Here is a 23,325-nt window from a genome sequence, read left to right on the forward strand (position 1 = left end):
TCTAGTGCGATACCATTGATGGAGGAGGCGTTTGTCGTCCGAGGTGGTCGTGGGAGACTTGAATCTCCTCCGGGATAGGGTTGGGTCGGAAGGTGGGTGGAATGTTTTAGGCTGCTTGATCTGCTGCGGGTTGGGAGGACTTGATCATCGTCCGTTTGATGGCGGTGTTGAGGGACCCAATCGTGGTCGTGGTTGGGTTCGTGTAACCGAGTGAAGGTGGTCGGCGGTACTACTGGTCTCGCCATGGGGTTGGCCAAGTTGGGGCCGCTGATGCTCTCCAATGGGTAGGTGGATGGTTGAGGCTTCGCGATGGACGGCGTCAAGGGATCTCGGATATCTAGTTCGCGGTGGAGCCGCGCTCTGGACTTGTGTTTAGTCTTGTTTTTATATTATATATTTATTTTTGTTTATGGTGTATTAATAATAAAGGAGGAGGTGTTTTTCAACACCTCCCAGTGTTCGTGATGTCCCCCACCTGGTCGAGTCCATCACCGCCGGTGTTGGTTGTTTAGTCTGATTAGTTTTAGGCCACGTAAATGTCTCTTATACGAGGGGTTTAGTCTCGGTTGACTGCGTTAATCTATCGACTATTTGGTCTCTTTCAACGAGTTTCGATTATGCTCGATTTTTATGTATCGATCGGGTTTTTCTCCTTTAAGTATCAATATTAATATTCACCCTTATACTATTATTATTTTTATTGGTGAATTCAGTTATTTGGGTCGAATTCCATTGTCATTTGTGACTTTTTATTAAGTTATATAATTTCTATTAGTAATGAAATTTCGTTTTATCAACAAAAAAAGGGTATTATTCGTTTATTATTTTCATTTACTTAAAAAAAGAAAAGGGATTATTGAGCGTTTTCCACATAGCAGACATAGACACATATAAATACATGTAGAGAGAGGAAGAGAGAGAGAGAGAGAGAGAGAGAGAGGTGACACAGAGAGGGAAAGGGTTTTGTGGTGTTTGCTGATCGGGAAATTTGGAGCGAGAGCCGCAAAGAACTAGTTTTTCTTTTGAAAAAACTCTGTTTTTTCTTCTGTTTTGCCCCCGATTTGCGAAGAGGGAAAAAAAAGTAGTAGTAGACGAAGAAAGAGCTCGTAAATATGGGGAGTGAAAACAAGAATGGCGTGGGTTTATCGGCAGAGTCATCGCCGGAGACGAAGAAGATGATTCAGAATCTCAAAGAGATTGTCGACTGTCCCGAGTCTGAGATCTATGCCGTCCTCAAAGAATGCAATATGGACCCCGATGACGCCGTTCAGCGACTTCTCTCTCAAGGTTCTTCTTCTTCTGTTTTTTTTTTCTTCGAAGATGTTGTTCTTTTGTTTTTAATTGTTGAGGAATACTGGTTCTGGTTTTGGATTTTTTTTTCTCTTGATTTTTTTTTCCTGTTTGGCTGATGGAAAAACGTGGGAGGAGATAAGGAATCTTTTTTTTTTTTTTCACACTGATGAGTCAAAGAACCTTCTTTTTAGTTCTGAGGGAGTTTTTTTTTTCCTTTTTTTTTGGACCAATGGAATATCAATTTTGGGGTTTTCATTTTGTCTTACAAGATTGCTACTGGCAGATTCTTTCTTTGTTTTTGTTCTTGTTTTTGTTGTTTTTTTTTTTTTTTTTTAATTCGCAATAACAAATGGTTTTGGTGTCTCACTACAGAGTGTGTTTGGAATTGGTTCATTTTAATTTTCTTGGAACAATTTATAAAGGTTCTAGGTTTTCTTTCATTGCCCTTTTCTCTGCATCCAAAGTCCAAAGTCCAAACAATGCGTCAATAAGAGAAGTTTATAATTATTAGTTTTTACTTCGTTTAACTTTTGTTTGTTTTTTTTTTCCCCGGGTTTCTTGGTGATAAATTTCCTTGCTGAAAATTAGGCGGCTAATTTTGAAACCTTGGGGCCAATTGGAAATTCAGGGGATATAGAACTCGTGGAATGCATTATTATTTTTTTATCGTTTTTTTATATCTAAGTGATAAAAAAATTAAACAAGACACACAGACAAAACTCAGGACGGAAATCTATATTTGTTGCATTGATTTCTTTAGAAGTTTCAAAACAAGTACGGAGAAGAGGTTCTTTTGGGTTTCTCTGCAACATTATTGCTTCAACATTATGCAACATTTTCCCCCGCTTTATGGGGTTGTGCCAAGTTTATCAGTAGTACATGAAGTTCTTAATCTATATTCTTCAAAAGTCATGATTGAACTGGTAATTTTCAATTGTGTAGATACTTTTCACGAAGTGAAGAGCAAACGTGAAAGAAGAAAAGAGGTACATTGTGAAAATACGTTCCCTTCTACTTTCTTCCTGTATTGTCTACGCCTTCGGTTTTTCCCCCCTCTTGTGCTTATTTTATTCAAGGCACAAGGGTCTTCGTGTCTTGACCTGTATAACTGCTACTAAATTTTCCTGGGAAGTACTCTAAGTTATGACAGAATCAATATTATTCATTTTTTCCACTGAAGCATTATTGGTTTTTAAATCCGTTTTATGCTATATCCACATTTATTAACCTTCCAATGTGCAAGTCATGATTGACACGGTTAGCCTTTTTCACCTCGATTTTCTATTTTTGTAATATTTCTCTTTTCTTATCTTTAATCTGTATTAATCTTGTCATTTTTTATAAAACAATTTCAGATGAAGGAGACGCAGGAATTAAGACCCCGAGTTAATTATAATGGTCCAAGTCGTGGAAGTGGAAATAAAAGTGCCAGTGAACGTTATAGTGGATGGAGTGGATCATTTCAAACCAGTTATGAGGGTATGCTCGCGTATTGTGCCTTATCGCTGTCTTGCATATGGATGCTTCATGCTGACATTCTTTTTTTTTTTTTTTTTTTTTTTTTTAATACATAATTTTTAATCATCTTCCTGGTATTCTGTTTGTTAGAGACGGGCACTAATGCACACAAGGGCGAGAATGCATGGGCTGCTCCTTCACAGTCTTATTTGACTGCTGATGTAAAAGGAGAAACTATGAGCCCACAGCCTTCATTTAACAGGTTGGTTCTGTAATGGAATTTGAATCTATGCTTGTTTTTTTTTTTTTTTTTTGCCACTTCACCTGTACTGTCAGGTGGAATGGGATCTCAGTTCAAAAATATTTTTATGCTTCTTTTGCCATTTTAGTTGCCTAACATGCTGAAGTAACAACAACAGCACTCACCAATTTTGTCTTGGGTGATTTGGAGTTGTTTCCTTGTGGTTTAAGTGCAATCATTTTGCTAGTAGGGGCAAGTAGGGGTATTCTGCTGTGTTGTTTTCTTTAGTACTAGGGAGGAAAGGAAGCATGTAAATTCTACGTTCTTTCACAACAATATGCTTATCAGTTATTTAATGGTTCATTGGAGAATTAGATGCCATTATTACCTGTATGGGATGCGATCTATGTTATTTAAATTGGGAGTCTTAAGTTTTAGGAATTTTTGCTTCAATTTTTAGTTTCCTGGTCTGAATATTTAGGGAAAATTTCATTTAAGTACCCTGTGTTATATCGAAATATGAATTTGGTACCTTGTGTTTTTTAAAAATTTCATGCGGGTCCCTCGATGTTTTTGAAAATCTTTTTTTAGTACATTGAAGCTATTTTTGGGATGTGAAATGACATTTCTACCCTCCGCATTAATTAATAAAAAATGAATAAATTTTAAGGAAATTTTGAAAGTATTTTAAAAGATTAATATATTATAAATAAAAAGAGTAAACTAAAAAAAAGGCAAACCGTTCTTTTGCTTTCTATATTTTATCATGTTTTTAACATATTTTTAATATGTTTGAGAAAAAATTCTAGACAAATTAAGTACAAGGATAAAAATGCCATTTCACATCCCAAAATACAGCATCAGGGTACCAAAAAAAGATTTTTTAAAACGTCAAGGTACCTGCATAAAATTTTAAAAAACACAAGGTACCAAACTCAAATTTCGATATAACACGAGGCACTAAAATGAAATTTTCCCGAATATTTATGTTGTTGTCAGACTTGTAATTTATATTATTGGGTGATATGAACCAAAACCTTGTACATATTCTGTAATTTGGTTGCTTTACCAAATAGCTTATTTTATATTTAAAGTGATTGTTCAATATTTGTTGCAGTGATTCTTTAAGTACTGATTGTGGAGGACAGTCAATAAGAACAGGTGGTGCCATCTCTAATACTGTGCAACCTTCTCCGGGATGTCAGTCTGCTTGGTTGGGCACAAGCGCTGGACAGCTTTCAATGGCTGATGTCGTCAGGCAGGGAAGACATTCATCTAAGGGCTCACATATTTCGTCTAATGCACATCAAAATGCTGTTACGGCAAACTCCAATCAATACTACCAGAAACCCTCCCAAGCATCTGCACCTATCCAGACAGAATCGCACCACAATGTGCATCCTCTTCAAAATGATTCCAACGTATCAAGAACGATTGATAAGTCAGACATTTCTGTTGGACAGCATGCTTTTCTTGACGAGTGGCCTGTGGTTGAGCATCCCACAGCTGCTAGTGGGTCATCCGTTGCACCAGATGCCAACATTTACTCTAATCAACCCAACCACTATGGTAACGGATCTCAATTGCCTAGGAACCGCCACTCATGCAGTGTCCAAGCTTCAGATGGGAATGTTGATGAATATATTACTCCAGACCACACTGTTTCTGCTTCTGCCTCTAGTGGACAGAAGAGTGTAACTAATGATTCAGAAGCATCTCATTGTGACGATATAGAACCAGGCAGTGCTTCGAATTTGTCCAATCCTAGTTATTCTATACCATTGACAGATGATGTTACAGCTGTATCATCTGCTGCTGCAAATTTGCATCACTTAAGTGTAGAGGAGGCATCACTGGAAACTAACTCTGCGGTTGTTCTCCCAAGTCATCTACAAGCTTTGGCAGCTAATTGCTCACATTTGAGTTTTGGTACATATAAATCGGGACATAATTCTGCATCAGCTGCACTGTTTTCATCTAATCAGTTAAAAGATGATTCCCAGGAAGCCTCCAGGTGGTTGGATGGTTTATCCGATGAGCCCTTGGAAAGAAGGCATGATGGCTTTCACTTAGTTTTAATGTATCGTATTCGTACTTCATCTGTGATGTCTTCTGATGTTTTTCTCGCTTCTATGATCCAATTCACAGGAATATGGAACATGATGCTGATGAGTCCATTGGATCCTTGTATAACACTCATAACACAACGGCAGATGGTATAAGTTATGACTTAAATGCGGAATTTCTCTCAGAGCTGACAAAGCAGGATGTCTCTGAAGCAACCCTTGGAAGTGAATTTATCAAACCTTCTCTGCTTGGTTCTAATGTTGAGAACATTGAACAATCAATTCCCGAGTTGTCTTTCTCAAGGACGGATCCAAATTTTAGAAATATTTCTGTTCAAAGTGAAACGGTAGGTTTCTTATCATGGTTCTTTCCTTTTGCCTATGTTGACCGTGCACTGTTGATATGTGGTTGCTCTTATTTGTTTGTCTTCTTTTAGTTGATATCTATTTATCTTTCCTTAAACTATACTAAATCTGCAGTGAAAAAAAAAAAAATGTGAACACGTAAAGCTTTAAGATTGGGTTCATTAATTGCACAATTAAAGATAGGGGTCGTCGTTTGTTGACTGGATCTGATCAGATTGCCGACTGATATAAAAAGTTATGTCTGCTTTTTAATGAGTTCCTTTTTTTTTTTTGCCTATGATATAATCTATTAGCAACTGAAAATTAATCATATTCTGTAGGCTATTTTGTAGATTTGAATTTGATAGCTTATCTCTTTTATATGCATTACCAAATTAACTTGTTATGGCGTCAACTTTTTAAGAGGTTTTATTTACCGTATTTATGCACATCTACTTGTGCGACATAACTTTGATAATCTGTACGGTTGACAGTATTCTGAACTATTTGTGGATTTCTTGTCACTTCAGGCATATTTAGATTCTAAACAAAGTGATTTGTTATTGTCAAACATTCAATCATTAAGAGATCCTGATGGTTTCCACGCACAGCTCCTTATGAAACAATCAATTCCTTCAAGGCACATCAATGCAGTGCCATCTATAAGCAGTTCATCCATCTCCTTTCCTGAGGTGAGCAGCGAAATGTTGACGTAAATATTAGTTCCTGTTGAACAACTTCAATAATAAATTAGGTGTAGATGGTAAATAAAAGTCATCTATTGCTTGATTTAAATGTGCTGGAAAATTTTATATGGGAGATCCAGTAGATCTTTTTCCTGTGAGAGATTTGATGCAAGTTGTATTCAGTTGGTCAATTTCATAAAATCAATTTATGTTGATATCATCAGCATTCATACCGTGCAGGATAGGAGACCACCATCGGGAGTCTTTTCTCTATCTGCAGCGTCTTCTGTACTACCTCAGCACCGCATAGCAAATTCTCAACCTACCGTTCCCTTGGAAAAACCATCCAACAACATGATTGGCTACTCTGGCTTACCTCAGAGCTATTCGCATTTGCCCTCAAACTTTCAGCAAGGATATCCAGGCAGTGATAAAGTCTCTCTGGCTGATCTGAACTACAACCTTCCACAGCATGGAGCATCAATGAGTAGATTTCCTGGGGCTTCGGCTACTGCTGGTTATGGGAATTATGGGATGCCTAGCAATGTTCCCGGAAGCTATCTTCAGATTTCACCTTCTCCACCAATGATCCCTAATAGTGGCTATGATGATCTTTTCCACCGTCAGTACAAGGATAGAGACCATTTTACTCCTCTTCAACAGGTACGTTTTTCTGTGCAGAAATTGGTTAGTTTGCCATTAAGTATCATGCGTGCTTCTGCATTGTAGTTAAATGTAGAAAATGTAATGTTGATCATTTTGCTGCACTGCTACCGGTTTGACCTTCTGGTTCTTCTCTTTCCTTAAAGAGATATTGGATGTTTGATATTGCAAGTTCTGAAAGTTTTTTTCGTTGTGCTATGCTTTCCTGTGATTACAGAATAGTAGCTCATGGAACCAAGGGCCCGGTTCAAGAAAGCTGCCTTCTGCTGAAGAAATTGCATATTACAATTTACACGGACAGAATCAGCAATATTCTGGATATCGACAGGACCATCAGCCTTCACAGTACTATGGAGGATTAGAATATTCCAACCCTTACAGATCGCAAACGGGAATGGCACGAGAACATCAGCAGCACAACTTTGGCAGTTCGAGCTCTAGTGGTTCTCGAGACATTTTTCCTCAGCAATTGGACCAGTTTTGGCGGCAACATTAACAGTTTGATATTTTTGTTTCAATATTTTGCCTTTTGTCCATGGATTTCCAGTGAGTTTGGGGGATCCGGGTGTTATTAGAGTTCTCATCTTATGATTATTTTTGAGTGTCTGGCTCTGTCCAATTGTACATACTCGGAATAGTTATTGTGTTCATGCCGGCTGCCCAACTGTTGTATCCTACGTAACTTCATATTTGGGGCGTGATTTTTGAAGTTAGAGCTAGCTTTCTAATTCAAATTTTCCCAATGAAGAAAAGCGTTGTGATGGAACAGTTTCTAACTTTAGTGAGCTCTTCTATATAGTTATTTTGAAGGCTTTTATGCCCTTTTTTCAGTACTGATCCAGTATGTTTCTAAATCCCTTTGCATTCAGTTTTAATAGCCTGTTTGGAAACATGGTTTTCCTCAGATGAAACAAACGGATGGTTGATTTAGGTAGCTTTTAACTACTTAAAATAACTTAGAATGTGTAATTTGTGTATGATTATCTCTTGTAGAATATATTGTGGATTTTGTGTATCTGTTGAGAAAGACAATTAACATGGGTAAGTCGGTTGGGAATTAGGCGATGAGAATAATACAAAAAATCTTATTAAACAATTGGATTTGGTAGCACTTAACTATCTCCTAATTCTGAATCATTCGTTCAGGTTCTCATGATAAAATTATTGGCTCAAATTCTAGTATTTATACTCTTGTTCTGAATATAGTTTTCATTGAATTTCCGAACATTTCTGTAAGAAAAAGAAAAAAAAAAAAAAAAGAAGAAAGTGTACTTCTTTCGAGTGTATTAATGGCAGGAGGTGTTGATCAAGCGGTCCCTTCTGTTATCTCCAAAACAGCAATCGACAGAAACCAAGAACTAGATAAAGGAAATCTTCACCACAAGCCTGGCATGGAGAGCTTGCTAATGTCCCCCAAAATACCAAAAGCAGTGCCACCAGTTTCTTCGGCCCCTGATGGGGAGTCCATTAGGCGACCTCGAGGCAGGCCTGCAGGCTCCAAAAACAAGCCGAAACCACCCATAATTGTCACCCGTGACAGTGCCAACGCCCTCCGTGCGCATGCCATGGAAGTGAGTTCAGGCTGTGACGTAAGCGAGAGCTTAGCCAACTTTGCCAGGAGGAAGCAAAGGGGCATTTGCATACTGAGCGGAAGTGGATGTGTAACCAACGTCACACTCCGGCAGCCGACCTCTTCCGGTGCCATCGTGACCCTCCATGGCCGGTTCGAGATTCTGTCATTGCTCGGGTCAGTTTTGCCCCCTCCAGCCCCACCAGGGATCACAGGCCTGACCATCTACTTGGCTGGGGCTCAGGGGCAGGTTGTTGGTGGGAGTGTAGTTGGCACACTGGTTGCCTCGGGCCCCGTAGTGATCATGGCTGCTTCATTCATGAATGCAACTTTTGATCGTTTACCGTTGGATGAGGATGAAGTTACTGCTGCTCTGCAGAATCAGCATTACCAAAATGCTCGTCACCATCCCCTGGATGTTTCGGATTTGTATGGAATGCCACACAACTTGCTCACAAATGGCAACATGCCTCCTGAGATGTACTCCTGGGCCTCATGCCGACCCACGTCAAAGACTGTCTGATTTGGAGAACTTCCCATGTCTCATTATCCGTGTTATTTTATTCTTAAAATGCTGTGTTATCTTTCCTCGACTATGTAGCTTTTAATTATTATACCTATTAGACAATTACTTGTGTTTCTTATTAATGTATTGCTTTTAGGGCTATGCTATAGATGTATCTGTTTATTAATCAAGTCATGTAATGAGTGTAAAAGTAGATATTACATATCTCCTTTTGGGACTTTGGATGCTTAAGTGTACTGACTAGTGCATAATATACAATGATTTAGAAGCAAATAGAGATGAAAACTACTTTGCTTGCCCGCTGGAGAGAGATTTTTATGCATGCTCGGACTTGTCCAAACGTAGTTCTGGGTCTCTAAGTTGAGTTCCTGCAATCAATACTCCAACAAGCTATATCCAAGTATTTTCATGAATAATGAACTGATGAACCCCAGAAGGTGAAACTTTGATTTTATATGTTAAGAAATATTCACGCCAAAGTTTTGGCCAACCCCAAACCAAAGTTTTAGTAAAGAGGGGGTTAAAACAGACGATACCCAACACGGTTACGGGCTCCGGTCTCTTCAAAGACGGATAGTTGGCCAACCATAGGTCTCTTTGAGACATCTAGCAGGTTCTCTACAACACTACGGAAAGAGTATTTTTCCCAATAAGGCTCATTTCTGTTTGTCACAACCAGGCTCGTTTGTCTCTCGGAATTGTATTTTTTACTCACTCAATAGTGAGTATATCTCTTTGGCCCTAGGATGTGTCCTTCCAAAAGCTACAAACTCATGAACTTCTCCATCTACTTCAATAAGACTACATCCTGGTTCCTTTTCTATCCTCTTCTCTTTCATGTTGATTCTTTGCTTAACAGCTTCATCGTAGTGACTGGAGCTCCCGTAAACATTTGACATAAGCACGTAAGCACTGCTCTCACTTGGGTCCAATTCAATTACACGTTCCAATGCACGTTGAGCCATCTCAATGTTTCCATGCTTCCTACAAGCTGAGAGCAGTGATCCCCAAATAATGGCATCCGGATTTATTGGCATACTCAAAATTAGTTTTTCTGCTTCTTCAAGATGTCCAGCTTTCCCTAAAACATCCACCATGCAACTATAGTGCCTTGTTGACGGTTCAATGTTATATTTCCCTCTCATTAAAGAGAAATAGTCTCTGGCTTTATCTACCATGCCAGAATGATTACAAGCCGTGAGGACAGCAAGAAAACTGACACCATCCGGTCGAAGATCAATCGAGGACTCGAGTCTTGAGAACAGTTCAAGTGCTTCTTCCTCACAACCGTTCATTGCCAGACCCATGACCATGGAGTTCCAACAAGAAAGCCCCAATTTCGGAGCTGTCTTGAACACACTAAGAGCTTTATTAACACTTCCACATTTGCAGTACATATCTATAATTGCTGTAACAACTATGACATTCAATTCAATACCATTTTTTGTTATGTACTCATGAATCCACTCTCCTTGCCGAATCGCTCCTAACCGCCCTGAAGCGTTCAACAAGCTTACCATCGTAAATTCGCTAGCCTTGATCCCCTCCCCTTGCATTTTTCCGAAAAGCTCCAACGCCTCCACACACTTACCATTCCTAACATACCCACTAATCATAGAATTCCAAGAAACAGAATTCCTCAATGGCATCCTATCAAACAACCTCCTAGACTCACCAACTTCACCACATTTCGAAAGCCCCATTATCATCGAATTCCACGCGACCAAATCCAATTCAGAACTTTCATCAAACAGTTGGCGTGCTTCACTCAAAAACCCGCAATTTATATACATATGTATAATGGTATTTCTCACAAAGCGATCACAATCAAGTCCCAACTTTATAACCCTCCCATGAAGCTGAGCTCCAAAACAGGCCAACCCAAGTTGAGCATAAGCCTTAAAAACAGAAGGGTAAGTCAATCTTTGAGGCTCAAGTGGTGAACCAACCAACATGTCAATGAAGAGAAAAATGGCAGTTTGAGGGGTCGAGCTTCGAGAGAAGCCTCTAATGATGGTGTTCCAAATGAAGAGATTTGGGTTTTGGATTTGAGAGAAAACCATGAGAGCGTAGTTGATGTTCCCGGCTGGGGAGGCACAGAAGGCGAGAAGACGGCTAGAGGCAATGGTGTGACTGATTAGGCCGGTTTTGATGAGATGGGCGTGGATCTTTCGGAGGTCTGACATGGTGGCGCATCGCTTTTCTAGCATTGAGAGGTGGGGTTGGTCCGAGATGAATTTGGCTATGGAGGTTGGTGAAGGTGAGGGAGTGAATGTTTGTGAGCAACAAAATGGTGTCATTTTTCCTCGTCCTTCTTTCTTTCTGTGTTTTCTATTTTTTTTCCCCTCAATCCTCTATTAGTCTATTTGAGAGCGAGAGAGAGAGAGAGAGCATCTAGCCAGGTGAGTCGTGAGAAACACTACAGGGATTAAGCAAAAGAGAATTTACTTTTTTAATTTACTTTTTTAACTATTACTTTTTTAACGATTAAATTTGCAGAGAAAGCAGTTTTATGTAACGTATTCAAAATTTTTAATACAGACTTATATAAATTTGACCGTTAAAAATTTAATCTAATAGTTAAAATAATATATTCTGCCAATGAGTTTTTTTTATGAAACCTCATAGTAGAAACTCCCTTGTTTTAAACCATTACATTTTAAAAACTATTGTTTTACATATTTTTTCATTTTGATATAATTTTAATCAGATGCAACGATAAAAAAACAGCCACTACGAGTAGGAGGTCCTACTTAGAAGTAGTGACGGAGGCAGGATTTATTGGTACGGGGGACCAAAATTTTTTTATCAAGTTATACTAATGTTTATAGACTTACTTAAATTGAATATTTTATTTTTTAAAATCTAAATAGTTGGCTCAATAAAATGTAAAGAACTATTAATTTAATGAGGACCAAGTCTAATTTATACACATACTAACTATATTAAAATTTAAACCGGTATATTAAAAAAAAATGCCATAGTCCCTCCCTGCTCCAGTCTCTCTCATTGCATAGAGGGAGAAAAAAAAGGTATTAGCAAGGAGCCTCTACGGTGAGACTCTTTAAAAAAAACTACCGGTGGAACACCCTATTTTGACCGTTGGATTAAGTTTTTAATGATAAGATCTGCACAGGTCCGAATTAAAAATTTACAACGCGCCGCACAGATCTGACTGTCGAAAAAATAATCTAACAGTGGTGTTCTACTGGTGGGTTTTTTTTAGGATGTCTCATTATAGAGAAAGCCTTATTAGCACCGTTAATTTTAAATCATGAGCATTGCGACACTTTAATCATATAATTTTTAATTTAGGCAAATTATTTCTTGAAGATGTTTTTTTGACAATTTTTGTTCCCGATATTAAAATTGATGAAGGATTTCTAAAATTTAATAGAGATAATTTTGAATTTCAAAAATCTTTCATTAATTTTCATGTCAGGAACCAAAACGACACAAAATAAATTAAGAAAATTTGTCAAAATTAAAAGTTTAGAAACCAAAATGTCATAATACTCATAATGGCCTAACAACCTAACAATGCTAACAAAAAAAAAAAAAAGATTATCACTAATGTTCTAATGTTGTTAGTAACCTGGCCAAGTAAGGAGACATGAGCATGCTTGATCGTTAGTGTATCTTGTTGAGTGTCCATTTTCGAAACTCAAAAAAATTTTAGCGTTTCATTCAATTTATTGGTGGAAGTAGTTGTTTATCCAGTTTGTGATTTTCTTTAATATTTAGTTGTCTTAGTCGGAATAGATATTTGTATTTCCTTAATTTTGAAATATTATTATCCATCTTTTTCTTAAAAAAGGACTTTTTCTAGTTGAGCCTCTTTATAATTGTGTTAATTTTTTAATTGTTGTATCTGGTTAAAATCATATCAAATTGAAAATGTATGCAGAGCAGAAAATTTCTAATATTAATTTGATGACTGAAAATAAAAAATTACCAACAATTTATTTTTCTGGTCCTACTGAAAAAACTCCAAAAAGAAATAACCCAATATTTATCTGTCATGTATCAAGTATCATAAATATCTAACACATCTCAAATATTTTTTCTTAATAGACTGAGGATATGTTAAGGTGTTAGTGATAAATCTTTATTATTTCACGTTTACACTTTGCCCAAAGTGGGAAATTCTCCCTTGAGAATATTTTCGAGTCATACTACTAGGAATGATATCCTAAAAGCGTGAGATGTAATAAGATATTTATTATTTATTTAATAAAAGAGTTTATTCATTATTTTATGTGCATGTATTATTGAATATTTTATGAATATCATTGAAAATTCTATGATTATTTATGTGACATTAAATATTGTATATAAGTGTTATATGCGAGAGGATAATATTTAAGGATAATAATCAAAATGATGCTAGTAATGAATTTAAGTAAAGTTTAAAATCTTTAATTAAAACATTACTAATAAATGTCATTCTCATTTAGAATGAAATTGTGTTATCCGCACTGTTAATATGATGAGATATTGAATGTGTGTATTACGCATAATGATATTGTGTGGAACAAGGACACAAATATAATATGAATTTCTGATAATTTTTGTTAAGCATAGAAATTATAATTGAGTCTATCGATGGTCATATATAGAATGATCTTAATCCTGAGTTATTAGCAGACTCCTATTTATGGATTTATGTCTTTTGATTTACTTAGTACGGATTCTGAGATGTTGAATCTTATTCCTTATATTTTGGAGACATAATGAAGTGAGTAACCGAGAATGTTAATAAATGAGATGGAATCCATTCCTTCTTGAGAAAGAAGCAGATAAATAATTCTCTTGAGGATTGATTCAGTACTTGTACTAGTAGGAGCTCTGATTCATGAATTTGTTTTATGAATCAATGTCCATTGGAGAATTAATGGTACTCAAAGATAAAGACGTAATTAGAAAGGTAAACGGATTTCACTTAGCTCTAATTATGAATTATTTATGGAGGATTGATCTATATATAATGATTATATCAAATGGACACTTTACAGTTTAGAAATAAATTATATTTATAATTGCGAGAGTGCAATTCTAAGTTTATAGTGGAGTAACTTTTAGAATTAATTAATTAATTAAAGAGTTTTAATTAATTATTAATTTTATTAGAGCTCAGAATTATAGGTCTATGAATTCTCGTGTCATTCTTGTAATCCTAAAAGACACTAAGGGTAAAATGAGAATTTTACTCAAGAATAATTAATTGAGAATTAGTTATAAATTAAATAATGTGATTATTTAAATTTGAATTTTGAAACACACATGTGGAGGAGTCCACATTGTGTACACACCCAGCACAGTGGGAATCCCTTTGGGATTTAGCTGCTTGCTCTCTAAGTTATCTAATTGACTTATTTGATAAGTTGTCCAATTAAAATTTAAATTAAATTAAGTCTAACTTAAAATGGAATTTGAATTTGAGTTAAAATGTGACTGCAAGATGAAGGATATTTTTTTCTCCTTTCCTATCTCCTATTTGCGCCAACCACAGGAGGGACTATCCTTGTGGTGGCCGGCCCCTGTGGATAAAAAAGAGAGGGAATTTTATTTTCAAAATCAATGAGAAGTGGGAGATAATTATTAAGCTTTATCTTAGAGATAAATTTTAGACTTCCTCTGAGAGTCTAACTACCACTTTATGAATAGGAGATTGCAGAAAATTGGAGAACACAATTTTTACTCTCCCTAACCTAGTGTGGCCGAATTTTATAGAGTGAGAAAATGATAAATTTGCTCTTAAATTCCACGTCGTGTATGTGTTGGTGTTCGTGAAATACTTGAGTGTTTATTTGTTAATCTCATTTTGTTTTAGCTTCGTAGATTCAAGGAATTGACGATGATGATTCATGTATTCTAAACAAGCTTGGAGCGAGGAACGTTCATGGTCAAAGAACTCAAGTTATCGACCTAATCGTTCTCTAGGTAAATTTATTCATAAATTAATTTGATTAATTTATTCGTGTATTAATTAATGTAATCTATAGAGTATCTCAAAGGTTTGTAGAATTTTTTTATTATACGCGATCCGCTAGATACACGCTTCTGCATAGAAAACTATTTTTAAAACCAACACATAAAACATTAAGTGAAAACTTCTCTTAATTTCTATATAATATAGAGTTGTAAGATTAGGTAGAGCTAAACGGACCGGCTCAAGACTTGGCACAAACTTATCTAGGCCAGGTCGGCTTAAACACTCTTTGTTTTAAAAGAAAAAATTATGAAAATATCTCATAAAATTTCAGACCGGCTTTAGACCTGTCGGGCTTTAAAGTCGAGTTGGGTTGACTCTCTCTCTTTTAATACGGGCAATTTTTAAAAATACCCATTGAAATAGAAACTCTTTTTATTTCTACCCGTTAATATTAGCCTCATATATTTCTACATTTTAGACTAGAATTAGTTAAGGGGTAGAGTATTTTAAAAGGAGTACTTTTAGTAAGTCAGGTATTTAAGAATGTAGAATATGTAATTTTTTCATTTAAGACCGAGCCGACTTGACCTGAAATTTCTATTTGAGCCTTCGAATCTGAGCCGGACGGCCCGAACTTATACCTCTAATGTAATAAAGCACTAACTCAAACAAACAAACATGTGGGGGATTAAAACTGAATTCTTTTTCTTTCACATGGCAATGGGTACTCACTCTACTTAAAGCTACAAGTGCATGAATTCAGCGCCAAAAAAAAAAAAAAAAAGTAAGTGCATCTGGTTTTAAAGACAGGTCTAGAGCGTTTGTTTAGAAAAGTATGTTACTTTCAAAGATATAGTTGCATAAAAGCAAGATTTGTCACATGAAAAAGATTTTTTTGATAGGATGATAGCCATTAAGAGATAAACATCCTAGATGAAGCTAAGCACAAAAGAATTACGTGCTCCAAATAGTCTTAATCAAAATATTCCCACTAAATGTTAATGGAAGCAACAATCAAGAACAACCTTTATTTCAAGCCGAAAGAATCAACGAAGTCTAGTAATATAAAACTGACATAGGGATATTTGGAATCCAATTGGTCAAAAGTGCAGGCCTAGGAGATAGTCTTGGAAGATCCACTTTGAGCCAACTTCACCAATTATACTTTTATTTTTTCGAATCATCTATGGCTCTCTCCGGCATTAAAATATTTCCAATTATTGTACTTGATTTAAAACGGCAGTTTAAGCTTCAAATTATACATAGTCCAAACTCTCGACAATAAAAAATTGAAAAAAAAGAATTAAACCTAAATTTCCCAATTTTGTTGTTTAAAGGGAGTTTCTAACAAAGAATGGCTTCAACTTAAAAAAAGAAAAAAAGAAGAAGAAGAAGAAGAAGAAGAAGAAGAAGAAGAAGATTGGCTAGAAACACAATATTGGGTGGGGGGGATTCCTTCATTATGTTGTCACTGATAGTGGTTGCCAAAAATGGTTGTAAAGGAGTGTAGAGAATTGATTCAGGACAAGTTGTCAGAAGCATATACCTAAGTTGGTCTCGAACTCCTATAATCACCACTCGTTTTAGACCAAGTCATGATACCCACAATGTATGTCAAAGTCAAGACCTATTTGCTTCACCAAATAGAACACCAATACATGGAGAAATAATGCTCATGCAGTTTGGTTGTGACACTAATGAGAGAGAGAGAGCTTTATCAATCAAAGGAAGAAAAGAAGGAAAAAGGAGTCAGAGAACTGACACTAATAGATTCTCAACTTTTAGTAAGCTGGGCATGAGTTGTGGGGGTCCAATTCTTAGAATTCTTTGTCCCTGTTCCCCCTATTGCAGTAAGTCGGTTCACTCGATAACTTATTTTATTAAACCCGTTTTACATAATATTCTAACTGTATAATTAAATTAATTTCAAATGGATTAACATCAAGGGAATCCCATGTTTCTTAACAGGAATGATTGGCAACACATCCAACACCCAAAAAGAAATCTTTAGTAAAACAAGTAAAAAAATTAATAAAAAAATAAAATAAAATCTTACTAATGAGTATATTTTTGAATAGTCAAATTTGCATTAAATTATGCTAAAATTACTACATATTTTGAAGTATTATGATTTGATGGTTTAAAATTGTATTTTTTTTTTTTTAAATAAGATACGAAACAGCAATGAAAAACCTAACTACAAACAGTATATAGGTGGTTACTAGAATGAGTCGTCTCAAAACAGCAATGAAAGAAAAGAAAAGGGAAGAGAGAGAAGCACAAAAAAGAGAAAGGCAAAATGCACACATCATCACCATCATTACAATCATCACTTACCAGCCCACATACCAAACCTAAATTCCAAACAATTCTCTCTCTCTCTCTCGCTTTTATTTCAACCTTCTTCCCCACCTTTTCCCTCCTTTTTTGCACCCTCTCTTGCTTGCACCTTCCTACACCCCATGTCTCCTTTCTCTTTCATTCTCTCTCTCTAAAGGGCGTTCGTATTCTTCAAGATAAGTATATTTAAGTACATGACGGGCTACAACAACCTCTTTTTTCAACAAGAAGATCGTTGATATTTACACACACATATATATACGATTTTTCTAGCTTGTGATATCTCACTTGGTTATTTTTCTTCTACTATCTCAACCAAGAAAAAACCAGAACTTGATTGAAGAAGAAGAAGAAGAAGAAGAAGAAGAAAAGAATGGGCATGAGTGGAAGAAGATTTTATCATTGTCATATTGTTTTCTTCCTATTGGGTCCTTTCTGCTGTTCAGGTGACTTTCTTTGTCTTGTTTACTATTTTTTTATTTTTTTTATTTTGCCTCTTTATGGATTTTATAATATGTAATTTGGTTTCCTTCCTTCCAATGAAAATACAGGGGTTTTTTTTTTTTTCTCTTTCTTCTGTTTAATGGTAGTAAATTCCATCGGCTTCTTGTTATTGTTCTTTTTCTTTGCATCTTTCTCTCTTTTTGACTAGTGAATTTATTCTGTGTTATTTACTTAACTTAGCTAGCTTCCAAAGAATCTGCACGCTGCTTTTCTTTTCTTTTCTTTTCTTTTCTTTTTCTTTTTCTTTATTCTTTCTATCAGAATATGCAATGAGATATGAATATGTAATGTTCAATTTAAATGGCGGGTTCTTATTTTTTTATGTTCCATCCTAATTTATATATGTCCAAAAGCTCTGAATTTAATTTCCATGCCTTGGAGTATTTTTTCAATCTTTCTTTTGTGAATTTCCTTATTTATCACAATTATGTGAAAAATCAGTATTCACTCTTGAAATGCGCCGCTTCTAATGTAAAGAAACTGCTTATTTTCAAACTTAACAATTATTATCCTTGTTCAACTCCCTCCTTTTTCCTCCTTTTACGACATGCACACAAATGTAATCAAGACTACACGCTTTTTCAACTTAAAAATGGATTTCTTTTTTTGTTGAACCAGTTTGTTCATGCAGATAAAATGAGGACAATTTTTTTTTTGGTAGAAAGATAAATGAGGACACTTGAAATTAGAAATTTTTTGCTCACCTTGGTGACTATTTTCTTTCAAGTCCCCAAAAGAAAACTTTTCACCAACTATTAGCAAGAAGTCAGTTTTCCACCTAGTTCCAATTGTTTATTGTATTTATGCCCTTCATTGTATTAAACCTTAGCCACCTAACCATCCAATATCACCTATTGGTAAGTGGTGACTTTTTGAAAGAACCATGTGTTTGTCTGATATCTTTGGTAACTGAGTGAACAGAACTATGCATATATGACTTAAGCCTTTGTTTATTTCACCGATTCGAGTTTAGAATTTGAGTTTTACTACAGTAAAAAGTTCTCATAAACAGTCACATTTAACTTTTTTACTACAGTAAAAAATTATCACATAAAATCACATCTCAATTCAAATTAAAAACTCAAATCAACAAAATAAATGAGCCGGACCCTTAGTCTCCCTCAACAGAAACAGAATACTATTTTGCTTTGTGTTTTTGCCTAGTTAGTTATTTCCTAAAGGCAAGTTCAAATCAGAAACTTTTTCTAAAAGAAACATGTTTTTCTTTCAATTCGATTTCGCGAAAACGCTATTCGGATTTAACACCACTACTTGCTTTACATGTTCAAAAGGAAAATGAAGAGAAAAAGTAAAGCCTACTTTAATTGAACTTCAAGTGCAGGATTAAAGGCAACAGTGAAGGAAGCCATTGGACACATGAAAGGTGTAGACCATGAAGAGAAAGAAGTAAAGTTCACTTCCCAAACTTCCACCACCCAAAGGGACATCACAACCCCAATAACAACTGTCCCAACAATAACTCCCAACAATCCTACTTCATCAACACCAATTATGAACCCGAATTCGAACCCGGATTCCACCTCTCCGGTCACCACTACACCTACTCTCACCCCAAGCATTACCACATCCCCTGCTTCTACAGGCGCGAGTTGGTGCGTTTCTAGCCAAGGTGCATCACAAATTGCATTGCAAGTTGCTTTGGACTATGCTTGTGGCTATGGTGGCACTGATTGTTCGGCAATTCAGCCCGGTGGGAGCTGTTACAATCCGAACACCATCCAAGACCATGCTTCTTTTGCATTTAACAGCTATTATCAGAAGAACCCGGTTCCTAATAGCTGCAACTTTGGTGGAACTGCTGTTATTACTAGCACAAATCCAAGTAAGATATCTTCTTTAGGCTAAATATTGTTACTTTTGTTAGGGGCTAATGATAAATACTACTAGAATGGCTTTTCTAATTGTCTCTCTTTTAAGAGTTGTTTGGTTGGGGGATTCGTACTCCGATTTGAATCATGGTTCGTGGTTCGCTACAGTGTTCTCTCTCACAAAAAATACACATAAATTAAAAATAATTCTAATATCATAATTCTAATTTATGAACCAAACGTCTCTTAGACAAATTTTCTGAGTTGTTGTCTAGTTTTCTCTATCTGCCAATTAATCCGTATGTAGATTCCATCAGTTCAGCGGAATTAGTGGATGTATGTCTTTTTCTACTTTTAAACAAAAAAGTGACATTTGACAAATTGAAACTTGATGCCAGAAATTAGCCCCTTGAGAGGCACAAGAAGTCAACTTTCCTATTAGTTTGTACTAGAGACAGCACCTAAGGCTACTTTGAACAATATTCAGCATTTCTCTATGGGTTTGTCTCCGGTCTTTCATGAAGGACCAGTCTTGCATTGCATCATATTGAAGTATAGTGTAATACGGCATTTATTCTACATAATTATGATATTTAAAAGGTACAACACTCGTCTATAATACGTACCTTTCAAAAATCATTGTTATATAAAGCTAATTTCATGTGTTGCATGTAGGATAGGCCCTTCATGTAGGACCAAAATCTTTGCCTTTCTCTTTTGCCCTTTTCTCACCTCTCACTCCATTCTTTTTTTTTTTTTTTCAGGTACAGGAACATGCCAATACCCCTCAACTAGGTAACTCCCTTTCACCTCTTCTTTGTTACTTTTCTGTACCACTCGTGAGTACATAGAGGAAAGTTTCCTAACAAATATTTGAAATTATATTTGCAGCACAAGTTCTTCAGTCTTAAATACAACCAATTCAAGTGGATCAACTGTTTTCGGTGCGGTGCCTTCTGGTCCTTCACCACCCTCATCAGCAGCTGCTAAATTGAATAAAAATCGAATCCCACATTTGTTCATGACATTATGTCTAATGCTGTTGATACCCAAATGAGTGTCACAGAAGGAAATATGAATAGCTCTAAAGAATATTAACTTGCCCATCTAAAGATGGTCCTTATTTTCTTGATACTCAGAAAGCATACAAGGAGATATGCTGATATAACTGGTGACATGTTTTGCAGCCTTAGCCCCAAGTCAAGTTACACTTCTCAAAGTTGAGTAAAGTGAGTTTTTACTGATAAAGAGAGACCACCTAGAAAGAAAGAACATATGGGAGATGGGTTTTTGTAGATTTAACCATAGCTGTTCCTCTGTATTTATGGTTTTTTGTTAGTGCTAGAGCAATAATATTACTTCCAAAGTTCAAAGAAGCTAAGGAGGCTTCTGGATTGTATGTAAATTTGTGGGAATGAAAATGTTTGGATGGAATATTGCTATTGAATTATTATTATTATTATTTTTTTATAAAATTGTGTTGCTTTGACAGTTTGAGAAAGGATTCCAAAACGGCAAAAGTGCCTCTATGTAAGACAAATTGTGTGTTACGAGCACAAATTATATTGACTAATTAGCCAACTTTGTAACTTCCCTACTCACTTGGTGCCCATATTCGACTTCTAAACTTTCATGACTCATATGTCTGTTTTGAGATGTTGATGCAATGATCTTCATCAACTATATTAGTGAATTATGTCGTCTTGTTCCTGAAAATATTATTAAGATTCTAAGAGATTCTCTCTTGAAAATTATCAACTAACTCTTGAAAACAAAAATATATATTCAAGCATGAAAAGGTTAACAATATACCAATTGTGCATAATTTTGATCTAATGCTTCACTTATATTCTTTTTTTTTTTAAACGAACTTGTATTCTAATTCTTTATTGGTATATGATGTTCCTTTACAATTCCTTTTCTGTTTTTCATTAATTTCAATCAAAATTATAGGACCATATTTTCTATAGATTTTAAAGAACTTGGGGTGGTGACTAAATGCCTGTTTGCAGAGTTTTCATTTTTGCTTTCTTAGTTAGTAGAAGTAGAGAAGTAAAATAAAAAAGCTTAATGGGTCAAAACAATTTTTAAATTTTCTAATAAGCAATAAAAGTGTTAGAATAAAGTTTATAGTATCCTAATGAAACTCTATGTATAAGTTTTAAACTCTATTTAAAAGTACTTTTTTTTTAAGTTACATTTTGTAACTTTGTTTGGAGGTTCTTCTGAAAAGTCAAAACGCTTCTAACGGATCATCTAACTACTTTTAGAAGGAACTTTTAGAGCTAAGAAGCCAAAAATAAGCTCTTCCAAACAAACCCTAATTCATATGATCGGACGGTCTAGAAATATCTAATATGATTAAAATATCTCTTTATCTGCTCTTTAGTGGAAAATGCAAAGAGTGGATCAAACGAAATTAACTATAAATACACTTTGTAAAGGGTATACGTCAGCACAAAACTAGTAAATTATGTACTACACATTATAAGAAGGGTTTCTTGGCACAATTTTTTTTCCCGATGTGAATTTCAAATTTGAGGGACCACACAAATTTTTGACATTTGTGTGTGGGTAGGGGAATCATTTGTCCAGAAATTTTGATGTTTTTTTGGTCCTGTTTTGTAAGAAAATTATTCTTTGTCTAATATTTCCATGCACATAATAATAATAATAATAATAATAATAATAATAATGATAATAATAATAATAATAAAGAAAGGTTTAACGCATGGTCGTTTGCGTCCTCCTATTCCCACTATTGCAGGTTGATGCCATGGATGGAAATGGAAACCTTCAAAAAGCTACAAAAATGAAAGAGGAGATAACTTATTGGAAGTAGAACGAAAATGGAGAAAGAAGATAACCAAATTTTCATATGATTACAGGGGTAAAGGAGCAATTACGCATTCATTAGTCATTACCTCATTAATCATAACTAGACATGTGATACGTTATTTTCGCCATCAAAGTAACATAAAGGGCAAGTTTAGTAATGGAATAAAGATTGGAAAAAACAGATACTATGAATTTAAATTCACTGATAAAGTGTTGGAAGGATCATAGAAAATTTTTATAATTAATCTTTTTTTTAATAAGCAAAGTCTCTTTTTAAATGGAAAAAAAAAAAGAACAAGCTAATAGTAAAGCTAGACTAGAAAAGCCAACCTAGCGACATGAAGATAAACAAATAAGGAGAAATTTTATTCTCCGGTTCTATATTCAAACATTTCCTCAAAATATCTAGTTCCGCTAGTCGTCTCAAGATTTTGAGACGTTTAGTTTGGTATTATTTTTTCTTTCAAAGCAGCTTCTCCTTGTAGCAGAAATTGATTTTAATATTTAGTCAATTTTCTCAAAAGTGTTTTTTAAAATTTTTTTTAAAAATGTACAGTCAAAATCAGAAGCAGTCTAAAGATAACTTTAGCTTTTAGATTATGCAGGAATCAACATAGTACAAATAATAAAACTTTTATAACACTCATAATACCCTTAATGAAATTTAAAATTTACAATCTTCCCAATTTAAAATTCAGACTCGTAATATAATATGATATAATAATAATATTTTAACAAATAATATCATAATTATATTAATAACTCTAATATTATTATATGATATTATCATATAATATGATATTATAATAATATAATAATAATAATGTAATAATTAATATAATTAAATATTAATATAATCTTATAATTCTAATATTATTATATATTATAGTGTATTATACACGTTATGGTTATATAATATATTAATTATAATATATTAATTTAATATAATATAATAATGATTATATAATATAATATATTATAATATAATATAGTTGTAATTTTTAATTATATTATAACTGAAATATTAATAT

General features: G+C 34.9%; 4 protein-coding genes across 7 annotated transcripts; 3 read left to right on the forward strand and 1 right to left on the reverse strand.

Moving 5' to 3' along the window:
* Nucleotides 1–945: 945 nt before the first annotated feature.
* On the forward strand, nt 946–7,866 carry LOC21404244 (endochitinase A). Of its 4 annotated transcripts, none has more exons than XM_024169334.1 (9): nt 946–1,287; nt 2,236–2,279; nt 2,649–2,772; nt 2,902–3,013; nt 4,110–5,045; nt 5,141–5,405; nt 5,934–6,095; nt 6,330–6,752; nt 6,970–7,866. In XM_024169334.1, the coding sequence occupies exons 1-9, from the start codon at nt 1,113–1,115 to the stop codon at nt 7,246–7,248; spliced, it is 2,520 nt and encodes an 839-aa protein (XP_024025102.1). In that variant the 5' UTR covers nt 946–1,112; the 3' UTR covers nt 7,249–7,866. The 4 variants fall into 4 exon arrangements, with proteins under 4 accessions (XP_024025102.1, XP_024025103.1, XP_010102151.1 ...); XM_024169335.1 differs by having other exon boundaries at nt 6,015–6,095; XM_010103849.2 differs by having other exon boundaries at nt 4,110–5,006.
* On the forward strand, nt 7,864–8,845 carry LOC21404245 (AT-hook motif nuclear-localized protein 16). Its single transcript, XM_010103850.2, has one exon. It carries the CDS (start codon nt 8,042–8,044, stop codon nt 8,843–8,845), a length of 804 nt encoding a protein of 267 aa, XP_010102152.1. The 5' UTR covers nt 7,864–8,041.
* A 308-nt stretch (nt 8,846–9,153) lies between these two features.
* Nucleotides 9,154–11,181, reverse strand: LOC21404246 (pentatricopeptide repeat-containing protein At2g42920, chloroplastic). Its single transcript, XM_010103851.2, has one exon. It carries the CDS (start codon nt 11,146–11,148, stop codon nt 9,556–9,558), a length of 1,593 nt encoding a protein of 530 aa, XP_010102153.1. The 5' UTR covers nt 11,149–11,181; the 3' UTR covers nt 9,154–9,555.
* Nucleotides 11,182–17,445: 6,264 nt separating this feature from the next.
* Nucleotides 17,446–20,862, forward strand: LOC21404247 (glucan endo-1,3-beta-glucosidase 3). The gene is made up of 4 exons (XM_010103852.2): nt 17,446–17,569; nt 18,970–19,470; nt 20,221–20,251; nt 20,348–20,862. The coding sequence occupies exons 1-4, from the start codon at nt 17,497–17,499 to the stop codon at nt 20,511–20,513; spliced, it is 771 nt and encodes a 256-aa protein (XP_010102154.1). The 5' UTR covers nt 17,446–17,496; the 3' UTR covers nt 20,514–20,862.
* Nucleotides 20,863–23,325: the final 2,463 nt, after the last annotated feature.

This window comes from Morus notabilis, unplaced genomic scaffold, assembly GCF_000414095.1.
Source record: "Morus notabilis unplaced genomic scaffold, ASM41409v2 Scaffold269, whole genome shotgun sequence".
NCBI classification, from domain to species: Eukaryota; Viridiplantae; Streptophyta; class Magnoliopsida; order Rosales; family Moraceae; genus Morus; species Morus notabilis.